The sequence below is a fragment of the Vombatus ursinus genome, unplaced genomic scaffold (assembly GCF_900497805.2).
Source record: "Vombatus ursinus unplaced genomic scaffold, bare-nosed wombat genome assembly UNPS02001287.1, whole genome shotgun sequence".
NCBI lineage: Eukaryota > Metazoa > Chordata > Mammalia > Diprotodontia > Vombatidae > Vombatus > Vombatus ursinus.
This window is the reverse complement of record NW_020941065.1, coordinates 6,783,659-6,802,889: the sequence shown is the minus strand read 5'-3', so window position 1 is coordinate 6,802,889 and position 19,231 is coordinate 6,783,659. Positions and strand designations below refer to the sequence as shown.

General features: G+C 48.6%; 1 protein-coding gene across 1 annotated transcript; it reads right to left on the bottom strand.

The window, feature by feature from the left end:
* Positions 1-1,920: 1,920 nt before the first annotated feature.
* PEBP1 (phosphatidylethanolamine binding protein 1) lies at positions 1,921-15,720 on the bottom strand. Its single transcript, XM_027865417.1, has 4 exons — positions 15,480-15,720; positions 7,063-7,172; positions 5,589-5,689; positions 1,921-2,938 (listed from the first exon to the last, which is right to left on the bottom strand). Exons 1-4 carry the CDS (start codon positions 15,612-15,614, stop codon positions 2,721-2,723), a joined length of 564 nt encoding a protein of 187 aa, XP_027721218.1. The 5' UTR covers positions 15,615-15,720; the 3' UTR covers positions 1,921-2,720.
* Positions 15,721-19,231: the final 3,511 nt, after the last annotated feature.

Here is a 19,231-nt window from a genome sequence, read left to right as displayed (position 1 = left end):
AACGTGGCTTTCAGAGGATTTGTGGCCCTTGCTGATCCAGGTTTCCAAGTGATCAGATGTGGGTTCAAATTCTGCCACTGACCCCTCACCTCAGGCAAATCACTTCCCCTCTCTAGGCCTCAGTTTTCCCCATCTGTAAAATATGATCGTTAGAGTAGATGGCCTGCTGTCTCCTCCAGCTTGAGATCTAAGATCCTATGACCCTATGGCTACCTGGGGGCGTGGACTTGCTGTGACCTTGAACTGAATTAAGCAACACTTCCAAGTCCAAGAGGACCCTGGGAGGGGAGGGTACAGGAACAATTTAAAAACAAACTATCAACATTTATTAAGCACCTACCGTGTACCGGGCACTGTGGCAGGCCCTGGGGATGCAAACATAGACAGCAACAACCCTTACTCTCAAGGATAAGAAGTAACGCAGGATGCCATCTAGGAGGAGAGAGCCCTGGTAGGTAGGGCTTTCTGTGACAGCACCTTCAGTCAATTAAATGATATGAACGTAAGTGTAGTCTGGAAAAGGTTAAGGGCTAGGAAGTGCAAGGCAACTTAGTATTTGTACATAAAACATTCCCAGATGAAGGGAGCAGGAATCCCTGGCCGTGCCCAAGTCCCTTCCCCTTCTCTCAGCCTGTTTCCTCCAGAAAATGAGGGCTTTGGACAGAATGACCTTCAGCTCCCAGGCCTCTGGCCAAGTAATGACCAGGCTCTTTGGTCTCAGGCTTGGTCCCTTATTATAGGGACCAAGAAACTCAATCAGTCCTTCTGACAAAGACGCCATTGTTTTGGCTCTTTCTTGCTGGAGAGTAAAATACAGGTTTTCTACTGCTAACTCACCTCCCCTCGCACACACGGGCACACACAGGGCATTGTTTCAGGATTACCATAGGCTGTAACGAAGCACCTTGAGCAGCCCACCCGCCTCCAGCCGCTGCCACTGCCACCACCCTGGCAGCACCCGCGGCTTTGGCCCCACTCCCTGGAATGCCTGACAGCGGTTGGGTGAGACCAAGTTATTCTGTGGGAAATCAATCCTTTCAAAGGAAAACCATCCTTGATGATGTCCAACAGCATCCCGTCTGACGTGTTTCTGCAGATCTTCCCATTTATTAGATAAAAGGAAAGGCCCTCCAAAATCACAGTTGTTCTTGCTGCAGAGTGAATGTAAGCTCCTAGAGGCCAGGAGATTCTCCTTTTTTTGATTATGTCCCATGAGCCCAGCAGTGCCTGATGTACACAACAGTCACTCAATCAATGCTCGGGGAGTGAAGGATGGCCCTAGTAAGAAAGGCTTAGGTTTGGGTGCTAGCTCCACAATGGAACAGGCAGTATGACCTTAAGCCTCAGTTTCCTTGTCTGTAAGGGGGGGGGGTTGGACTTGACCTTTGAGGTTGAATAAGCTGTGTTCTTCTGGGGGGGGCTGTCAGACCCTCTCGGCCCACCCCTCATTTTGCAGAAGAGGACACAGAGGCCCGGGGAAGTGACCTGCCCAGGGTCCCGCAGATCAGGGTCCTGGCCACAGCTAGGATGTGAACCCAGCTGTTCTCTGCGGACTTAGAACCTCATCATGAGAGTCCTGCCAGACCCGTCACTAAGTCAGTGCACCTGTCTCAACCTCGGCCCCCTCCCTGGTAAAATGAGGGTGCTAGGTCAGCGCAGTTTGGGGTAGCAGAGGCCACCTAATTCAACAACCTCCTCGGATAAGGACGGTGAGTTCAGTGACTTGTCCAAGGTCACACAATGATGACACATCAAAGCCAGGGTTGACCCAGCTTCCCCTGATGCCAGCTGCCTTTGTGGCCACCTGCAAAGAATTGTGAGAAGTTCCCTCCAGGTAACAGGAAGCCATTCCACAAGGAACACACATCCCCTGCTTGCAGCACCACTTTGTGTGTGGAGAAAAAAGAATCAGGAAGCGGCCAGGTTATTCCATTTTTTTAATTCAACAATAAGCAAACAGCAGAATTAAACACAAATGTTTGTAAGTCAAGTCCTGCTTCTCTTACAACGAAGACTTGCAGCAGATTTAACACCAAAATGTGAGTACAGCAAACATGTCTAACCCAAAAACCCAGCCATGCACACTTCTCAACTCAGGGAATGGCAGGGGAATGGGAGTTTAGTGAAGCCCACCGCTGCCTTTCCAGCTGCAAATGACACAAATGGACCCACTAAGCTGCTTCACAAAGGCTGGTTTAAATTCGCTTAGAACCTTTTTAAATGAGGAAGCATTGGCCAAGAACCCCACTGATCTGATTCTCCTGGAAGAGAAAACTTGCCATGAAATAGGATCTTGGACCCTCCAAAATCAGTTTCTGTCCATAAAGATCTCAGAAGAAAAGGATGTGACACCAGGGACAGGAAGCACAAAGATGTAACAAAGATAGCGGAATCTCAACATTCTACCTATGTTCAGCTATCAGCATCTTTACAGATTATTTCTATTTCTCCACTAGGATGCTAGGAATCAGATCATGACTTTTACTAACATCTCAATTCCCCCCCCCCCCCCCCCGCCCACTAAGCCAGCAAGCTGACATCACTGAAAGCAAGTTCCCATATCCTACACCCGGGCCCCCCCCTCCACCATCAGAAGGAAAAGACTCCATGCCAGTCAATGACTGAGCAAGTCAAGCCTGTGGGAGTAAGGGGGAGGGGGCATCTGCTCACACCGCCCCTTAGATGCCACTGCCTGGGGAGGGGTCATGTGATGACAGGGCCTACTTCCCTGCCAGCTGCTCATAGAGCCGGGGCACATAATCGTCCCATTCAGCCTGGTAGCACGTGCCAGCGACGGGGGGCCCAAGCTTGTACTTGCCACGGAAGGCAGCCACCTTGAATTTGCCCCGGTGGTCCCCGGAACGGTTGCTCAGGACACGTTCATCACATTTGAGTGGCCCACTCTGCTCATAAACCAGCCACACATAGCGGTGAAGACCTGGGAGAAAGGCAGAGGGCAGATGGGGGCACAGCTGGCAGCGCCAAATGCCACCCATGGGGCCCGCAGACTGAGCCTATGATTTCTTCCCATCCCCCCCTTAGCAATCCTGCCTCCCCCACTTCTGGATGTGGGCGATCCGAGAGCAAGTCTGAGCCGAGGGAAGGCTCAGAGAGCCCTGTTCCCACTGGCCTGGCCCAGCCTAAGAGCAATGGGAAGGAAGCCCTCCTGAGCTGCTAAGGGTCACTTTCTGCTCAGCCAGGATCCCTAGCAGGGCCACGCCCAGCTCCAGCCAGCTGAATCCCACCACACAAGGAGCTTCCAAGTTCTGCAGAAAGTGGGTTGGCAGGTTTTTTAATTAGAGCACAACTCCTAATTGTGAGAATGGCCCTTCTCCTGTGGATCCTTCCGTAATTAAACCACCTAATTTGATAACCACTGCAGAGAAATGAGTGCATCCCAGGGAGAGGCACCCTCCCCTCTCTATCTGGCCAGCACTGCGGGGCAAGGCAAACAGGTGTCAGCAGTCACTGAGGCCGGTCAGGCAGCTATCCGTGATGGAGACTGGCTGCCTCCAGCCGCAATCTTCTTGTTCAGGCCCCAGGAGTGGCAGGACATGGTACTGAAACAAGGGCTCTTCACCTTGGGTGTGTCCTGGAGCCCCTGGGGGATCTGGGGAAGCCCAGGGACAAACCTCTTTTCAGAAACATGTTTTTAAATGAATTGAAAAAAATATAGTGGATTATAAAGGAAACTCATTATTCTTAAATAAGGATGTACTTTTTTCTACCCAAGTTCATGGATTCCCCGAAATCCCTCCACAGACCCCAAGACGGGCTGAGGGTAAAGGGCTCTTGGACCCCAGCTTAAGCAAAATGAGATGATAGTTGAAAACACTTAGCACAGCGCCTGGCACACAATAACTGCTCTATAAACGTTAGCTACCACTACTATTCTCGCTATTATTAAGCACCCCGGCCTTGAGCTGGAGCATATCTGATCCTGGGAGCTCTTATAGTCCAGTCATCTGCAACACCATGGGATTCCCTGACCCCACCCCCACCAAAGCTCTTCAAACACTGGCTGCAGAGGACCAGGGTTCAAATCCTGCCTCAGACGCTCACTGCCTGCAGGACCTCGGGTGACAAGCCCAAGAGGAAACATCAGCACCTTTGGCAGCAGCTGAAAAGCAGAGGTCACGGGCTGCGGCTTCAGCGAAGTCAGTCCATGGGCAGCCAGCCTCCACCAGCTGCTCCCCAGGCCCCCCGCCCCACTCCCCATCCCGCCCTGCCTGAGGCTGGGCACCTGCTCCACACACAGACAAACTGACGTGGTGCCAGATGACAGCGGCCAGGCCTGGCGGCAGAGGGCTCGGAGCCAGGGCCTTCAAAGGGAGAGGGATGGGGGTGGGGGAGAAGGGGAAACAGCTCTCATCATCCAGGATGACTGAAGCAGTGGGGAAAACCTGACATTCTCCAGCCAGAGGATGAGGGGTCAAGCTCTAGCTTTATGACTTAACACCGTCCCTCTGTGACTCTGAGCTGGTCACTTCCTAACAGGTGTGCTATGACGACCACATTTCATGTAAATCTTATCTCCATTTTACAAATGAGGAGACTGAGGCACAGAGAAAGTGACCTGCCTAGGGTCACACAGCCAGGAAGCATCTCTGGGCTAGCTTCATCAGGTATGAGAGAAGGGAGGGAGTTGAACCTACAGGCAAAGCCAGGCCTGGAGGTAGGTGCAGTAGGGAATGGGGGGGTGCAGGAGGACACCCAGTCTGGCCCATGCACGCACGCGCGCGCGCGCACACACACACACACACACATGCACACACACAGGCAGCACTGTCTAGTTATCTGGCATGTCCGTCAATGTGCTACAGGGCACTCCTCAAGGGCAGGGCTTTTCATTTCTGTCTTGGTCTCCCTGTTCACATGGTGTGTGGCACAAAGCAGACGTGTAATGAAGGCTTGCTGAATGACCAGCTTAGACACCGGTCCTCTGACTCCCCTTCCCTAGCACCAGGCTGCAGGGGCACAAGGAACGCCCCGTGATGAGCCCCCTTGGGGGAGGTCTGCAGGCAGAGGCCAGAAGCCAGGGCTTCCAGTGAGGCCCCTTAGGGAAGGGATGCTGCTTGGGGAGCCGCAAGACGCTGCCAGGAGCCAGGGCACAGAGGCCCAAGGACGGCTTCCTCTAAGACTTCTCTGCACAGAATTGCCAGTGTGTAAACTCCCTCCACCAATGAAGATACACAGCTCATCCACAACTCTGAGCCAATGCCTCCAGAGCCAATCCCACTCTGACATCCCCTGTTCTGAGGCCCCTCCCAGCCCTGACATCCCCTGTTCTGAGGCCCCTCCCGGCCCTGCCATCCCCTGTTCTGAGGCCTCTCCCGACCCTGCCATCCCCAGTTCTGAGGCCCCTCCCGACCCTGCCATCCCCAGTTCTGAGGCCCCTCCCGGCCCTGCCATCCCCTGTTCTGAGGCCCCTCCCGGCCCTGCCATCCCCTGTTCTGAGGCCCCTCCCAGCTCATCCAGGAATCCACCATGCCCCAGACTGTGCATTCAGAGCCATCTGTAAGTGGAAGCCAGAGAGCGTATCCATGCGCTCAGGCCTAGAAGCAGCTCCAGACTTCCTCCTGACTCACCTGTTCCCTTGGGTGGGCCAGAGCCCACGTAATCCGAGAGGACATCTCCACTGCTGATATCGCTGCCTTTCATGTTGACAACCAGGAAGTGGTGCCACTCCCTGAGGTGAGAAAAGTATAGTCAGAACCCGGTGGACGCTCTTGTCCGTGCCCCCCAAGGCCAGAGCTCCCATTCCGGCACTCGGAGCAGCAGACCCAGGAAAGGCTCTGCCGTGCCACGTTACAGGATAAGCAGAGGGGAGGACCAGAGAGGAGGTCCGAGAAGCCGGCTGGACATGGCCACCACCAGATCAAAGCCTCAGCCCCTGAGTGGGGCACTGGGGAGGCCGATGAGCGGCTTCTTCTCCGGGGGCCTTTCTGGGTCACAGGATCCTGGAGCTGGACGGGACATCAGAGGACACCTAGTCCAACCCCCCATCTTACAGATGACAAAACTGCGGCCAGGAGAGTCAAAGTGACTTGCCCAAAGTCAGAAGGGCAGTGAGTCTGTGAGGTGGGATCTGAAGCCAGAGATGACTCTCGGAGCAGCACGGCCACAGCCTGTAGCTGAGCCCGAGGCTGCCCAGAGGAGCTGGGGCAGGAGGCCGGGTCTGTAGGGGCCCTCCGGGAAAGGCCGACACCCCTCCCCTCAGACAGTCCTCTCTAAGCCGGCTGAGGGTGTGGAATGAGATTCTGGACACGGCTCACACTGGACTCAGCTTACTTGTTCCCAGGGCTTTCTGGCCTCCTTTTGTTTTCGCAGTGGGAAGGATTTGGGGGGAGGGGAGAGGGAGCAGAAGGAAACAGGACAAGAGATGGTTCTAAAGGTAACACGGTGATTATTACGTGTTTTTCAAAAAGGAAGCTGAGCATCAGAAACAGGTGGATTTGTATGCAAAAAAACAAATTATATCAAGTTAAATGCAGTGACAGGAGCCAATGGCGTCTGAGGCCAGAGTCAGCTCTAGCTCTGAGATCGGATGCATCCTATTCCAGTAATAACCATGGACAAGTCACGTTAATCCGAGCCTCAGCTTCCTCATCTGTAAAATGGGTATAACAACATTTCCAAGAGCTGGTTGTGGAGAAGGCAAGTGACAAACCTCAAGATGAAGCTGTGAGCTCTACAGAGCTCTTCACGTACAGTTTCATCTGATCCTCACAACAGGCCCATGAGGCAGATGAAGAAACTGAGAGACCTTAAGTGACTTGCCCAGGCAGGGTCACACAACCAGGAGATGAGAGGCAGGATTTGAAGCCAGGTCCTCCTGACTCCAAGCCCAGCGTTACCTGCATCTCTGGAGTGATGCATGACATGCTAAAGCATGGCCACCACCTTGTTTCTAAGGTGTGTTCAGACAGGGCCATCCCATGCTCAGAGCCAAGCTACTCCCTGCTGCTCGTGTGGCCTGGAGCCATTCCACGGACAGCCAAGAGCTACAGCTGGGAGCAGCGGTCACCACCAGCCTCCGCACCCCACCTTCCTCCGACTCACCGGAATTTGGGGTCCTTCCTGCTGGGAGCATCTGGGTCTGTGAGGACCAGAGTGTAGAGCTTCGAGGGGTCGCAGCCCTGCCATCCAATGCTGACCGGACGGCCCTTCACCTGCAGGGAAATGACCGGTCGTCGGCCGTCAGGCAGCAGGGGCAGGGGGAGAAGACAAACTAACCGAGCCCTTCATGTGTGTTCTCTAAGCTGGGCTCTGGCGTCGTGGGGAGTGCAAAACATAAGGAACCATGACAGGGAGGCACGTCCCCAGCTAAGGTCAGGCGGCCCTCTAAACTCCAGAACGGCCTGTTCTCTGGGCCCTCCCCCACAGCAGGCAATGCTACTTCACCAAAGATCTTGCCAGAACATCAGACTCTCTGCAGAGGGCAGAAATCTGGGGAGGCCTTTCCTCTGCCTGGCTTTTCCCTCACCTGCTCCCATCAACTGAATGGAAGCTCCTGGAGGGCAGGGGCTGTTTCATTAACCTTTGCGTCCTCAGCACCCAGTAGGTGCTTAATAAATGCCTGCTGAGAGCTGCTCATATTTCAAGGGCATTTCACAGTTGAAGAGGATAGGACACCCCACGAGGTAGGGGAATATCAGTATTTTGGCCACTTTACAGAGAAGGAAACTGAGGCACAGAGAAGTTAATGACACATCCAGGATCACAGAGCTCATAAACATCCAGCCTCGACTCCAACTGTGGACCCTGATAGCATTGTCTGGACCACAAGGTCCACCCTGAAGTTCTTAAATGGGAGAAAATGGGGCAACTGGAATAGATGACCCTTGAGGTCCCCAGGAGCCTATGGGAATAACAGTAACCAGATACCCCTATTGCATTTTACAGCTGATAATGTACTTTTCTTCACAATAACCCCATGAAGTTGGGCAGCTGGCCCAACTTACACATAGCTTCATCTCCATCCTTAAAATTGGGTGGCGATAACGGTGTGGCGGCAAAGTCACAGACTTGAAATCAGAAGTGCTAAGTTCAACTTGTATGATCCTGGGCAAATCACTTAACCTGTCTGTCTCAGTTTCCTCACCTGTAAAATGAGGATTAAAAAGAGCCCCTGCCTCCCAAGGTCATTGTGAGAATCACACTGTATACGTGATAAGCTTTCCAAAACTATAAACACTAGCCATTCTCACCCATTTCACAGAGGGCACAACCACTTTAGGCAAAGAGACTTGTCCAAAGTCACACCAATTGAGTGGGAGAGCTGGAAATTAAGCCCAGACTGATGCTGAGGACAATGACATGCCACCCTCAGCCTGGGGGTCAGACCTATAGCAACAGAGGGTCACGCTGTTACCTGCACTCTGGTGCCCAAGAACCAGGCCACTGCCCCAGTGCCCTCTTTGGGCCCTGGTTTTCTCTATCCACTCACTCTGTTATGCAGCAGGAGAGAGAACATCACGTTGCTGCTGAAGCACAGGTCCCAGGGACCTTATCCTGACCCCCACCCTACAAAAGGATTTCTTTCAAGGTCCAGAAGCAGCCACACAGGGGAGAGGTGTACAGGAGCTGATACCACCTTCCAGCCAGACGCTGCTGGCAAGAGGGGGCATGAAAGGTCATGAATTTGTGTTTTCTCTCTTTCTCATCAGGAGAGGGAAAGAGGGGAGGCAGCAAAACCCATCCATGCTGTTTAGCAGAATATTTATTAAAACTGCTGCCAAAAGATGTCCCAATCAGCAACTTTTGCCTCGGCCACTGCAAAGGTGTGGAATCTGATGGTATGGATTGGAACCCAGGTGCTCCCAATTACTGGGGTGACCTTGGGCAAACTGCTTCCCTCCATGAGGCCTGTATCCTCAGTTGTAAAGGGTGGGGGCCAAGAAGGATCTCTGAGGGGCCTTCCAGCTCTGAATCCTATGATTCAGACCCAGCTTAACTACTTCTGGAAAAGACATCTCATTCTGGTCTCCATTCACTTGCTCAGTGACAAGTAACCAGGGGCAGGGAATTCAAAAGCATAAATTCTGCTTTTTAAAAGGACGTATATGAATCTATCTATATCTATGCCTATCTATATCCATCTAACTGTATACTTATAGATACACATACACACACACACACACAACACACAGGTTTAAAATTGGGGTCAAACCCTTCCAGGGAACAAGGGAACTGCTGAGAAAAGTCAGTAAATCAATAAACATTTACTCAGCACTTACAATGTGCTAAGTGCCGGTGCCTATGGCTGTATCCTTGACTCAATCGGGGATCAATCAATAAGCATTTATTACAGGCACTGAACAGTAAGTCAACAGACATTTATTAAGCACTGGGTACACAAATACAAAAAAGAAAGTTCCTGCCCTCAAAAGCTTACAATCTAATAAAGGAGTCAACATATAGACTACTGTGTACAAACACACACACACACACACACACACACACACACACACACACACACGAATGGAAATAACCAAAAGAGGAAAGGTACTAGAATTAAGAAGGACTGGGAGGACTTCCAGGTCTTGTGAACAACAAGATGACGGAACAGACATTTCCTGATTCCCACAACCTCTCAAGCCTCCAAAACAGAAATTATGCACCAAAGATAAAGCAACTTCAGCTGTTTCAATGGTTTAGGATACCCAGGACCCAAAAGGTTAAAAAAAAAAAACGAACTGACACTCACTCACCCTGAGCCCACTCAGCCCCTGGCAGACCAAGGACTCGTGTTTGGGGCTTGGAAGAAAACCAAAACCCACACCCCCATCTCTCTCCCTCTCTCCAGTGTCATGGTTGCTCAGGTAGCTACAAACAGCCAGTGCAGCAAGCGGCTGCCCTTCAGGGCCAAACACCCGATGGGGACCACAACCCTATAGCACCAGTGCTGGTGCCAGGGTGGCCAACCCCACAGCACCAGCTTGGTAGCTCTCTGAACTAAACAGAGGGAGGACAGGACACTGTGTCATGAAAGGGGCAATCAGCACTCTACTAAGCCTGAATGAAGAGCACCAAATACAGCTGGCGGCCAGTTCTGACCACCTACAAGTCACTCGGCCTACAAGACTACGTTTCAAGACCCACGCTAGTGAACCATGAATTACCGAGCACGGGAGGAGGCTTTGATGCTTTAAGAGCCAGCCCCTAAGAAAACCACCATCAGATGGGACAGAAATCAGAACCAGAAAGTAAACTGGGGAAAATTGGGGGGGAGGGGGGCTGAAATTACCAAAGATCTAAGGAAGAAAAAAATTCAAAGACTTAGAACATAAGCAGAGAAATCAATAGGGAAAACATTAACAACAGAAGGAAATATGGCCTCCAGATCTAGTAAAAGAATTCAGGCAGCTATGAATAAATACTGCAAAACAAAGGAAAATGATCCAATGCTGTGAACGTAAGGAAAACATGGAACCACAACATGTTGTCCCTGAGTGGTTCAAAAAAGGAATTATGAGAACAGAACTTATGTCCTGCAAAGCAAAAATAATGAGGTGAATAGAAAAACTGGAATCTGCAAAGTCAAACCTCACCAAAGAAATGACAGAAAAAAACAATAGGTTGGGAATGCAAAAACAAAGAAGTGAAGGACAACCTAGAACAAGAGAAGAAAAAATACAAGAACATTAGAAGAAAATATACTTACTATGCAAGCAAAACATATTATCTCAAAGATAGGACGCATAGAGACAACCTAAGGATCACAGGTCTCCCAAAAGAACATGACAGGACAAAAAACCTTCACACTATAATGCAAGAAATAATACAAGAGAACTGCCCAGAACTTCTAAACAGAGAGAAGGAAATATCAGTTGAAAGAATTCATAGATCACCTCCAGAAGGAAAAAAAAAACCCAAGGCTGCAAACTTCAAGACATATAGTGGTTAAATTTAACAATTCAGTTCAGAAACAAATTGAATACACAATCAGAAGAAAGACCGTCAAATACAAAGGAAAGGAATTTTGAACAACGTAAGATTCTCTGCACCCACCAGAAAACGTAGGAGGGAATGGAATCATGCGTTCCCAACAGCAATGGGAGGTCAGGATGCAACTCAGAGTGACCTAGCCTGCAAATTTTAACTTAACCGAAAATGAAAAAAAAAAAATGGACATCCAATAATGAGGCATTTGAAACTTTTTTTTGAAAGAAAACCAAGACTAAAGAGACGATCTGCTTCTCAATCACCCCAAACAACACAAATGCTGGAGTGAGTGACTAAATGCAACAGTCACGGACAGCAACAGAGTGACAGCAGAGAGAGCAGTAAGAAACCCCCTTCTACTGTATACAAGGAGACGGTGAAAATGGAAGCTGTGTGGGGATAGCAATAAGGAGCAGGTATGGGGCATTATGGATAGAATCTGGCAACACCATGCAGTGAGGTAAATCAATGATTATATTACAATATGGCAGGGTACCCGAAAACGCAGGCAAAGGGGCCAGAGGAATGCGTTTTGTGCTGGCGACAAGCAATGAGGGGGAGAGGACCCTTGTGGTCTCAGAAACAGAAGAGGCTCCATGGGAGTAGGGGAGGAGAAAGAGGAAAGACTGAAAAAAGAGGGAGGCAGGGAGAACAAGGCCTCGCTTTGGCTGTGGGACCACTGATGAATGCCCCTAAAGAGATGGTCTGTGAAAGTAGATGCAGACCTTGCACTGGTGCGACCTGGGGAGATCTGGTGCTTGAAAAATCTATGCAGACTATCTCTGGGAGGGGGAAGTTGGAACCCCTGGGGACAACTGGCACCTGGAGGCGCAGGAAAGCATAAACACAGGAGATTTCCAGGCAGATGGAGAAAAAAGGTCAAGATTAGAAGATACAGTTCAGTGGGGGTCACATATTCAGAAAATATGCCCCTACCATGGGGCAGTGTCCTGTCTGACACCTGGAATTAATTGGTGTTATTCTGACAATGGGGCACAATGAAAAAGGGGAATCCATAGGGCAAGCCCTACAAGGCAGATGCAGAAAGTGCCTAGAGCAGAGAGCCTGAAATCTTAGAAGTCGTGATTGGATGAAGAATACAGAGAAATGAAAGAGATCAGATAATTATGAGTCATGAACCAGAAAATGAGAGTGCAGAGACAGAAAAGGAGGGTGGATAATGAAGAGAAAGAGAGAAATCCATTTTGGAAAGGGGCACAACTACTGAAAATTTATAACTCATGAATAGACCTAGGTGAAAGGGAGGAGAGCAAGGAGGAATCTATTTATGACTGAGAAGAAAAAAGGGGAGAAGAATTATATAACCAGATAAAAGCTGGGGAGAAAAATGAACCAATAAGCAGAACTCCAAAGGGAAAGAGGGCAACAAACCAGAGTAGGGGATCAATGTTTGGGGAAGAGAGCCAGTGGGAACAGGGTCATCTGAAAGAGTCTTAATGCTGGTTTCTCCAAGAATGTTCCCTCTACCCTTCCCCGCCCTCTTAAAACCTTTCTGTTAGAGTTATCCAGACCTGAGACGGGGATGTTAAAGTGTCCTGCCACTATTGTGTTACTGTCTTTTTGTAGCTCTGATGTTTCCCTTATGAAATTTGGTTGCTGAGGCATTTGGAGAATATCTTTTATTATTAACACTGGTTTGTTTTCTATGGTTCCTTTCAGCATAATACAGTTTCCTTGTTTATCCCTTTTTATTTTTTGGATGTTTTTTGCTTTATCAGATAGCATGATAGCAATTCCTTGTTTTTTTAGATTCACTTGATGCATAGTAAATTTTTTTCCCCATCATCTGTTTTATATTGTGTATGTCTTTGTTTTTTAATGTGTTTCTTTCAAGCAACAGATTGTAGGGTTTTGGTTTCTTATCCAATCAATCACTTATTCTTTCTCATGTTGTTGGATTGTGTACTCCACTCACATTTAAAGTTAGGAAAGGTTTATTTTTTCCTCTCTGTCTCTAATATTGCTTTTCCCCCAAGTTATGATTTTCCCTCTCTCCTGCTGTAAAAACAGTATTATGTTCCTTGACTTACTTTAATCTTTATTTTTTTTTAAAGGTGGCCCTGTTCCCACTGGCTCTCTTCTCCTAACCCTGATCCCCTCCTCTATTTTGTTACCCTCTTTCCCCTCTGGAGTTCTGCTTATTCTTTTTCTCTCCTGCTTTTATTTGGTTACATAATTCTTCTCCTCTTTTTTTCCTCTCAGTTAAATAAATTCCTCCTTCCTCTCCTCCTCTTCAACTAGGTCTGTTCACAGATTTTTAAATTTTCATTATTTTAAATATTCATTATTTCCAAAAAGGATTTCTCTCATTCTCTTCATTATCCATCCACCTTTTCTGTCTCCTCTATACCCTCATTCTCTAATTCATTACCCCCTATAATCATCTGGCCTCTCTCTTTTCTCCACATTCTCCATACGATCAGTCTTAACTCTTACTATCTAAATAGAACAGCAAATATACATATTTCTCAACACTACGTGGAACTTTATAGACCATAGTACAAAAAAATAATAATTGGTTCAGGAACCACAAAGAAAAGACACAGCCTCAAATGGAGACTTTACAATGAAATCCTAAATAATGAGTCAAAGAACAAATTATATAAACAATAACTATGTAAGAGAAAATGATAATGATAAAACACTACACCAATATTTCTAGGATGCAGCTAAAGAAGTCCTCAGGGGAAAAATATTTTCATAAACATATATCAACAAAATAGAAAAGGAGAGGACACAGGAACTGGCTGTCACTGCTGATTACAGGGATTTTTTTTTAAGGCAATCAAGGTTAAGTGACTTGCCTAGGGTCACACAGCTAGTGAGTATCATGCCTCTGCGACAGAATTTGAATTCAGGTCCTCCTGACTCCGGGGCCAGTGCTCACGGGGTAATTTTTATTTTATGTAATGATGCTTTGGAAGGGGGAGGAATACTTGAGATCACTACGGTGATGTAAGAAATAGAAGATATCAACAAAAACTTATTTTAAAAAAAAAGATGGACTGGGAAAAGCTTCCTGTAGAAGGTGGGATTTTACTTGAGACCTGAAAGAAGGCCAGTGTCACATACTGGGGAGTAAGGTGTGAGAAGACTGGAAAGGTAGGAGGCAGCTACAGAAGGGCTTTGAATGCCAAACAGAGCATTTTGTGTTTGCTCCTGGAGGTGACAGTCACTGGGGTTTACTGAGGAGGGTGTGACATAATCAGACCTGTGCTTTAGGAAAATCGCTTTGGTGGCTGAATGGAGAGACTTGAGGCAAGCAGAATCACCCACAGACTACTGCAATAGTTAGTGGCTAGAAAGCCAACCTAGGAGTCAGGAAAACCTGGGTTCAAGTCCAACCTCTGACAAATACTGGCTGCGTGATGCTACCTTCTCATGGCTCCAGGCAGAACTGTAGAAGAGAAGGCTTGGTACACTGCCAGAGGGCACTTCCTCTACCAGTGAAATCGCAGGTCTACGCCCTCTGTGCCAGGCACTGGGCTAGGTCCTTGGGGGCAAGACAAAAGCCCCTGCAGAAAGGAGCTTCTACATTATCAGAGGGAATGTTTTCTTCTTCCTGGAATAACAGAAGGAGAATCTCTCTCCTGCCTTGGCGGTCCCAGCTACTTTGCAGGGTTTGCTCTAGGGCCTTGCCTGGTTACCACCTCCTCAAAGACCCAAACCAAGCATTTATTAAGCTCCAAAGTGTGCCAGCAACCCTGTTAAGTAATGCAAAGACAAACACAAAGGACTTTTGGACCAGACAAAAACAGAAAAATGCAGGACTGCTCCTCCCTCCCCCTCCTCTTTCCCTTGCCCCCTTTCTCAAGGCAGGATGGCCTCGCACAAAGATGCCTAAGGAGGAGTCTGAGGACCTGAGTTCAAATCCCAGATCTGCTGCTCATTAACTGGGTGACCTTGGGAGAGTCACCCCCCTAGACCTCAGTGTGCCTCAAAGGCTGGGCTTGACGGCCAGCTCTGAGTCTTTGATCCCACCATCCTAACCACAGTTGGGGTCCCGGTCCCACCCCCACCCCGCAAGTGCTCCAAGGGACATTGGAATCCACTGGCCCCAGGACCCACCCCAGGAAGGGGTGAGGCTGCCCCGAGGGGGCCCAGGGAAGCGGAGTGACTCTGGGCTGGTCCCCTCACCTGTGAAATGCCCTTGGAGGGTCCCTTGCACCCCCAAGTCTCTGATCCTAAGCCCTGCGGTTTTCCCTTCCTGGACCCAGGCCTCAATTACTTCATTAAACGTGTCTGGTCAATTGCTGTAACTGACCAGGAGACGCCGACTGGGGGGTGGGGAGGAGCAACCTCAGTTTCCCCGCCTGTAAGACGAGCGGGTGGGCCTGGATGGAAGCGCAGGCCGCACTCGCCGGCCCCGGGCCCTGCAGACTCTGCAGCAGGAGATCTTCCAGCCTCGGAGCCGGTACGCACCAAGGCACGGCCTCCGGCCCTTCCCTCGCTGCCCCCCGCAGAGCTCCTGGCCTCCGTCCCAGCTCAGGGCCACAAGCTGGGCCTGGTACCTGCGTGGGCGTCAGCACTTGACCCAGCTCGAGGATCTCGCAGTCCGCGTACTTGACGCTGAGCGGGCGCTGCGGCTTCTCCTCCACCTCCCGCAGGCTCAGGGGCCCGGTCCACTGGCTCAGGTCCACCGGCATGGTGCACAGAAGCGGGGCGGCGAGGGCGGCGAGGGCTCCTCCAACAGACAACAGCACGAGCAACGGAACACGAATGCGTCGTGTGGCGCAGGGACCTGGACAAGAGCGCGAGCCGGACCAGGCCCCCGTCCCAAGATGCCCAATTAGGAGCCGGTACCCTCGCCTTTCTGCTCTATGATTGGGCTAGACCGCCCAGCTGTTCCCGGGGAGCTCAAGGTCGAGCGCGCGCTGGGCCACTCCTCCACCCCGAGCTGCCCAATCAGGATCCGGTATCCTAGCTTTTCTGCTCTCTGATTGGTCTAGACTTTCCATTCTGCGAGAACGATGAAGCCAACCACTGGACTCAAGGCGGAGCGCACGCCCGGCCACGCCCCCACACCTAGCCATCCAATGAGAAGCGAGTCGCCTCGCCTTCCTGCTCTCTGATTGGACTAGACCCCCAAGCAGGTCAGGGCTATCTCGCCTTCCTTCCCTTCCTTCGTCCTCCCTCCCCAGGTTTGTTGTGTACCCCCTTTGGTCCTCCTGCAGTGCAACAGTAGCCAACGTCTCCGAAACTGGGCAGTGCCTGGCATGATTTAAAAATATATATCGGTACGCAAGCAGGACCAGTTTGCTTTTCACCTTCATTTGCGTGCCCTGCTGCAGATATTCGCTGCCCCAGTTTGTGCCCTGGTGCAAGCTTCTCTTTGCGTCTGATTTGTGCTGTTGCAATCTCCCTCTACTTTCTCCCAGTTCCAGAATAATCTACTCATTTTCAGCGCGCTGCCAAAAATAAGTTTGTTTCTGTACGGATCAGGGCATACCACTACCCTGCTCCCAAAATTTCAATGATTTACCTAGGAAAAGGCCAGCCCTTTTTGCCTGATATTCAAAGTCCTCTACAATTTGGCACCTCCCCTTACCTTTTTTTTTCTTTTAATCATGAACTTACTATCATGAGCAAACATTTTTTAAAATGAGCCGTACGTTATCTGACATAGTCAATAAGTTGGTTTGTTTTACTATATGGAGGTTGTCCTAAAAGTCGAAGGAAGGAAGGAGGGAGGGAGTTATTAAGTACTTACTATGTGCCATGCAGCTAGAAGGGTGACTAGGGGGACAATAGATAGAATACTAGTCTCAGAGTCAGGAAGACCCGAGTTCAAATACAGCCTCCAAAACTTCTTAGCTGTGTGACCTTGGATAAGTCATTTAGCCTTTGTTGTCTTGATCCACTGGAGAAGGAAATTGCAAGACACCTCTCCACTGTCTTTGCCAAGAAAATTCCATGGACAGAAATCCATGGGATCATGAAGAGTCAGACAAAATGTGCCATGTCCTACACTAAGAACTTCACAAATACTGTCTCATTTGATCTTCCAAAATCCTTAGGGGGTAGGTGCTATCATTATTCACATTTCAAAGTTGAGGAAATTGAGGTAGACAGAGGTAAAGTTGATGGGGTGCTTAGGTGCTTGTACTCTGAGCCCACTTCCAAGATCCTATATTTCCCTAGCCTCAAAACACTATCCCCTGACAATTTTTTCCCGAGCCCAAAGACCCTGTCTCTGGCAATAAGTCATGAGGGGGCCCAGTGAGGCAAAATATCTCACTATCCCTGTTGCAAGAACAAGCTGGCCTCTGTAGAATTGCCCTTGTATGAACGAGACTGTCTTGTATCAACAAAACTATCATATACTGATTCCCACAGTTATCATATACGATCCAGAGATCAAGTTAAAGACATCAACTCCTGAAGCTATCTTATTACAGATATAACAGATCAAAAACACACCCCTACACCCCTTAAGAAACCCCCTCTCCAGTTTTCAGTAGTGAATGACATCTGTGACCAAAGTTGTATGTTATCATCTAATTAGCATACTTGGCACATAATTCACTACTTTTCCTATGTAAGCTTTAGCATCATTTCTGTTAAATTGCAAGTTCCCTAGGGAGCTCTGCCTGCCATATTAGCATTGTAATAAACTTTTTGCCACCTGACTGGAAGACTACTTAAGTTCATGAATTCTTCCTAGACAACTCCACCCTGTACCTCAGTATTCTGGGGTCCCTACACCCCTAAACCACATCAAAGTGACTTGCCCAAAGTCATAATGTGTCTGAGGCTGAATTTGAAGCTTTCCTATATTAATAGAGGGAGTTTTCTCTCTGTGACTTCCCTACACCAATAAAATCAGAGATGATGGAGAAGGGAGAAAGGGAGATTCAATCCTGGGAAGGAAAAAAAATTAAGAGGTAGAATCACATAGTGGAAAAAAGTATTGAATTTAATATAAGATGACTTGGGTTGAAATCCCAGCTTTGCCACTTACTTTCTGGGTGGTCTTGGACAAGTCACCACATTCCACTGATTTCTCTTATCTGTAAAATTAGGGGGTTGGATTATGTGATCTCTGAAAGTCGCTTCCAGTTACGAATCTATGATTTGTGTTGGTATCTCATTCCTCCTACTGGACCACAAGTTTCAAGTGGTGAGGAACCTCACTGCTGCTTCTTTATCCAAAATAGGTACTAAATACATGATGGTTTCATTTTTTAATGAACTGAAGGCCCTAGATGCCAAAAAATAAAAAATATCCCCTGAAGCTTCATAACCCTGACTTGGCAGGCACCTGTTGACCAATATGCCAGGTGAGTTGGGGGTGAAGTTTTCTGCAGGTGGGGTTGGGGAGAGACTAGAGGGAGGGAGAATGGAAAGAAGTCAATTCCCTATGAACACAGCCCTACTCAAAGTTCACCTTCTCTTAGACATAGATCTGTGATTAAGTCCACCCACTGCCAGGAAGACTTTGTTCTGGCCCAAAGGCACTGGTCCTGGGCCAGGATTTGCCTAGAAAAGCAGCAATTAAAAACAGGCAGGGGGTTTTGTAAAGCTGAAAAGAGATAATGGATATGAAGCACTTTGCAAACCTTAAAATGCTATATAAATGCCAGCTGTCATCATCATTATTATTATCATCATCATTATTAATTAGCCAGGCTTCCACTCTGGTAATAACTTCATTTCCTGAGCCTTCTGCTATACTTCTGTGGAGCTCAAGTAATGTTTATAGAGTAATAGAGTTGTGTGCAGGTAAATATAATAACGAGATTCACTGGAGAAAAAAAAATCATGCACACGCACTTTTAAGGTTCATCCACATTATTAGCACTTTGTTAAGTCTAGACAATAAAAAAAAATCAGTCCCTGATTTATAACCATTGTCCATTTCTGAGCTATAAATGCACACACAGAAAATTTAACAATCAGCTCTCCCAAGCCAGTTAGAGCTGGCTCTACCACATCCCTTTCTGAAAGGAAATATTGGGAAGCAAAGAGATGTATGGAGGCTCTGAATTTGGTGAGCCATCATAAAGAATCAATTAACATGCATTTATTAAGCAGGACTCTAACTGCTGCTAGTAGTAGTAGCAGTAGTAGTAGTAGTAGTAGTGGTAGTGGTAGTAGTGGCAATGGCAGTGGCAGTGGCAGTAATGGGGCAGCTAGGTGGCCCAGTGAAATAGAGTGCCAGGCCTATATAGTATATATAGACCTGTAGAGTAACAATCAATTAACATGCATTTATTAAGCAGGACTCTAACTGCTAGTAGTGGTACTAATAGTAGTAGTAGTA

Bases quoted from the DNA above. Each gene is read 5' to 3' on its own strand.
- PEBP1 (XM_027865417.1), bottom strand. From the start codon at position 15,614: ATGCCGGTGGACCTGAGCCAGTGGACCGGGCCCCTGAGCCTGCGGGAG. The intron at 7,173-15,479 runs GTACCAGGCCCA...ATTTCCCTGCAG, and splicing joins AAGTGCTGACGCCCACGCAG to GTGAAGGGCCGTCCGGTCAG. The intron at 5,690-7,062 runs GTGAGTCGGAGG...TTCTCACCTCAG, and splicing joins AGGAAGGACCCCAAATTCCG to GGAGTGGCACCACTTCCTGG.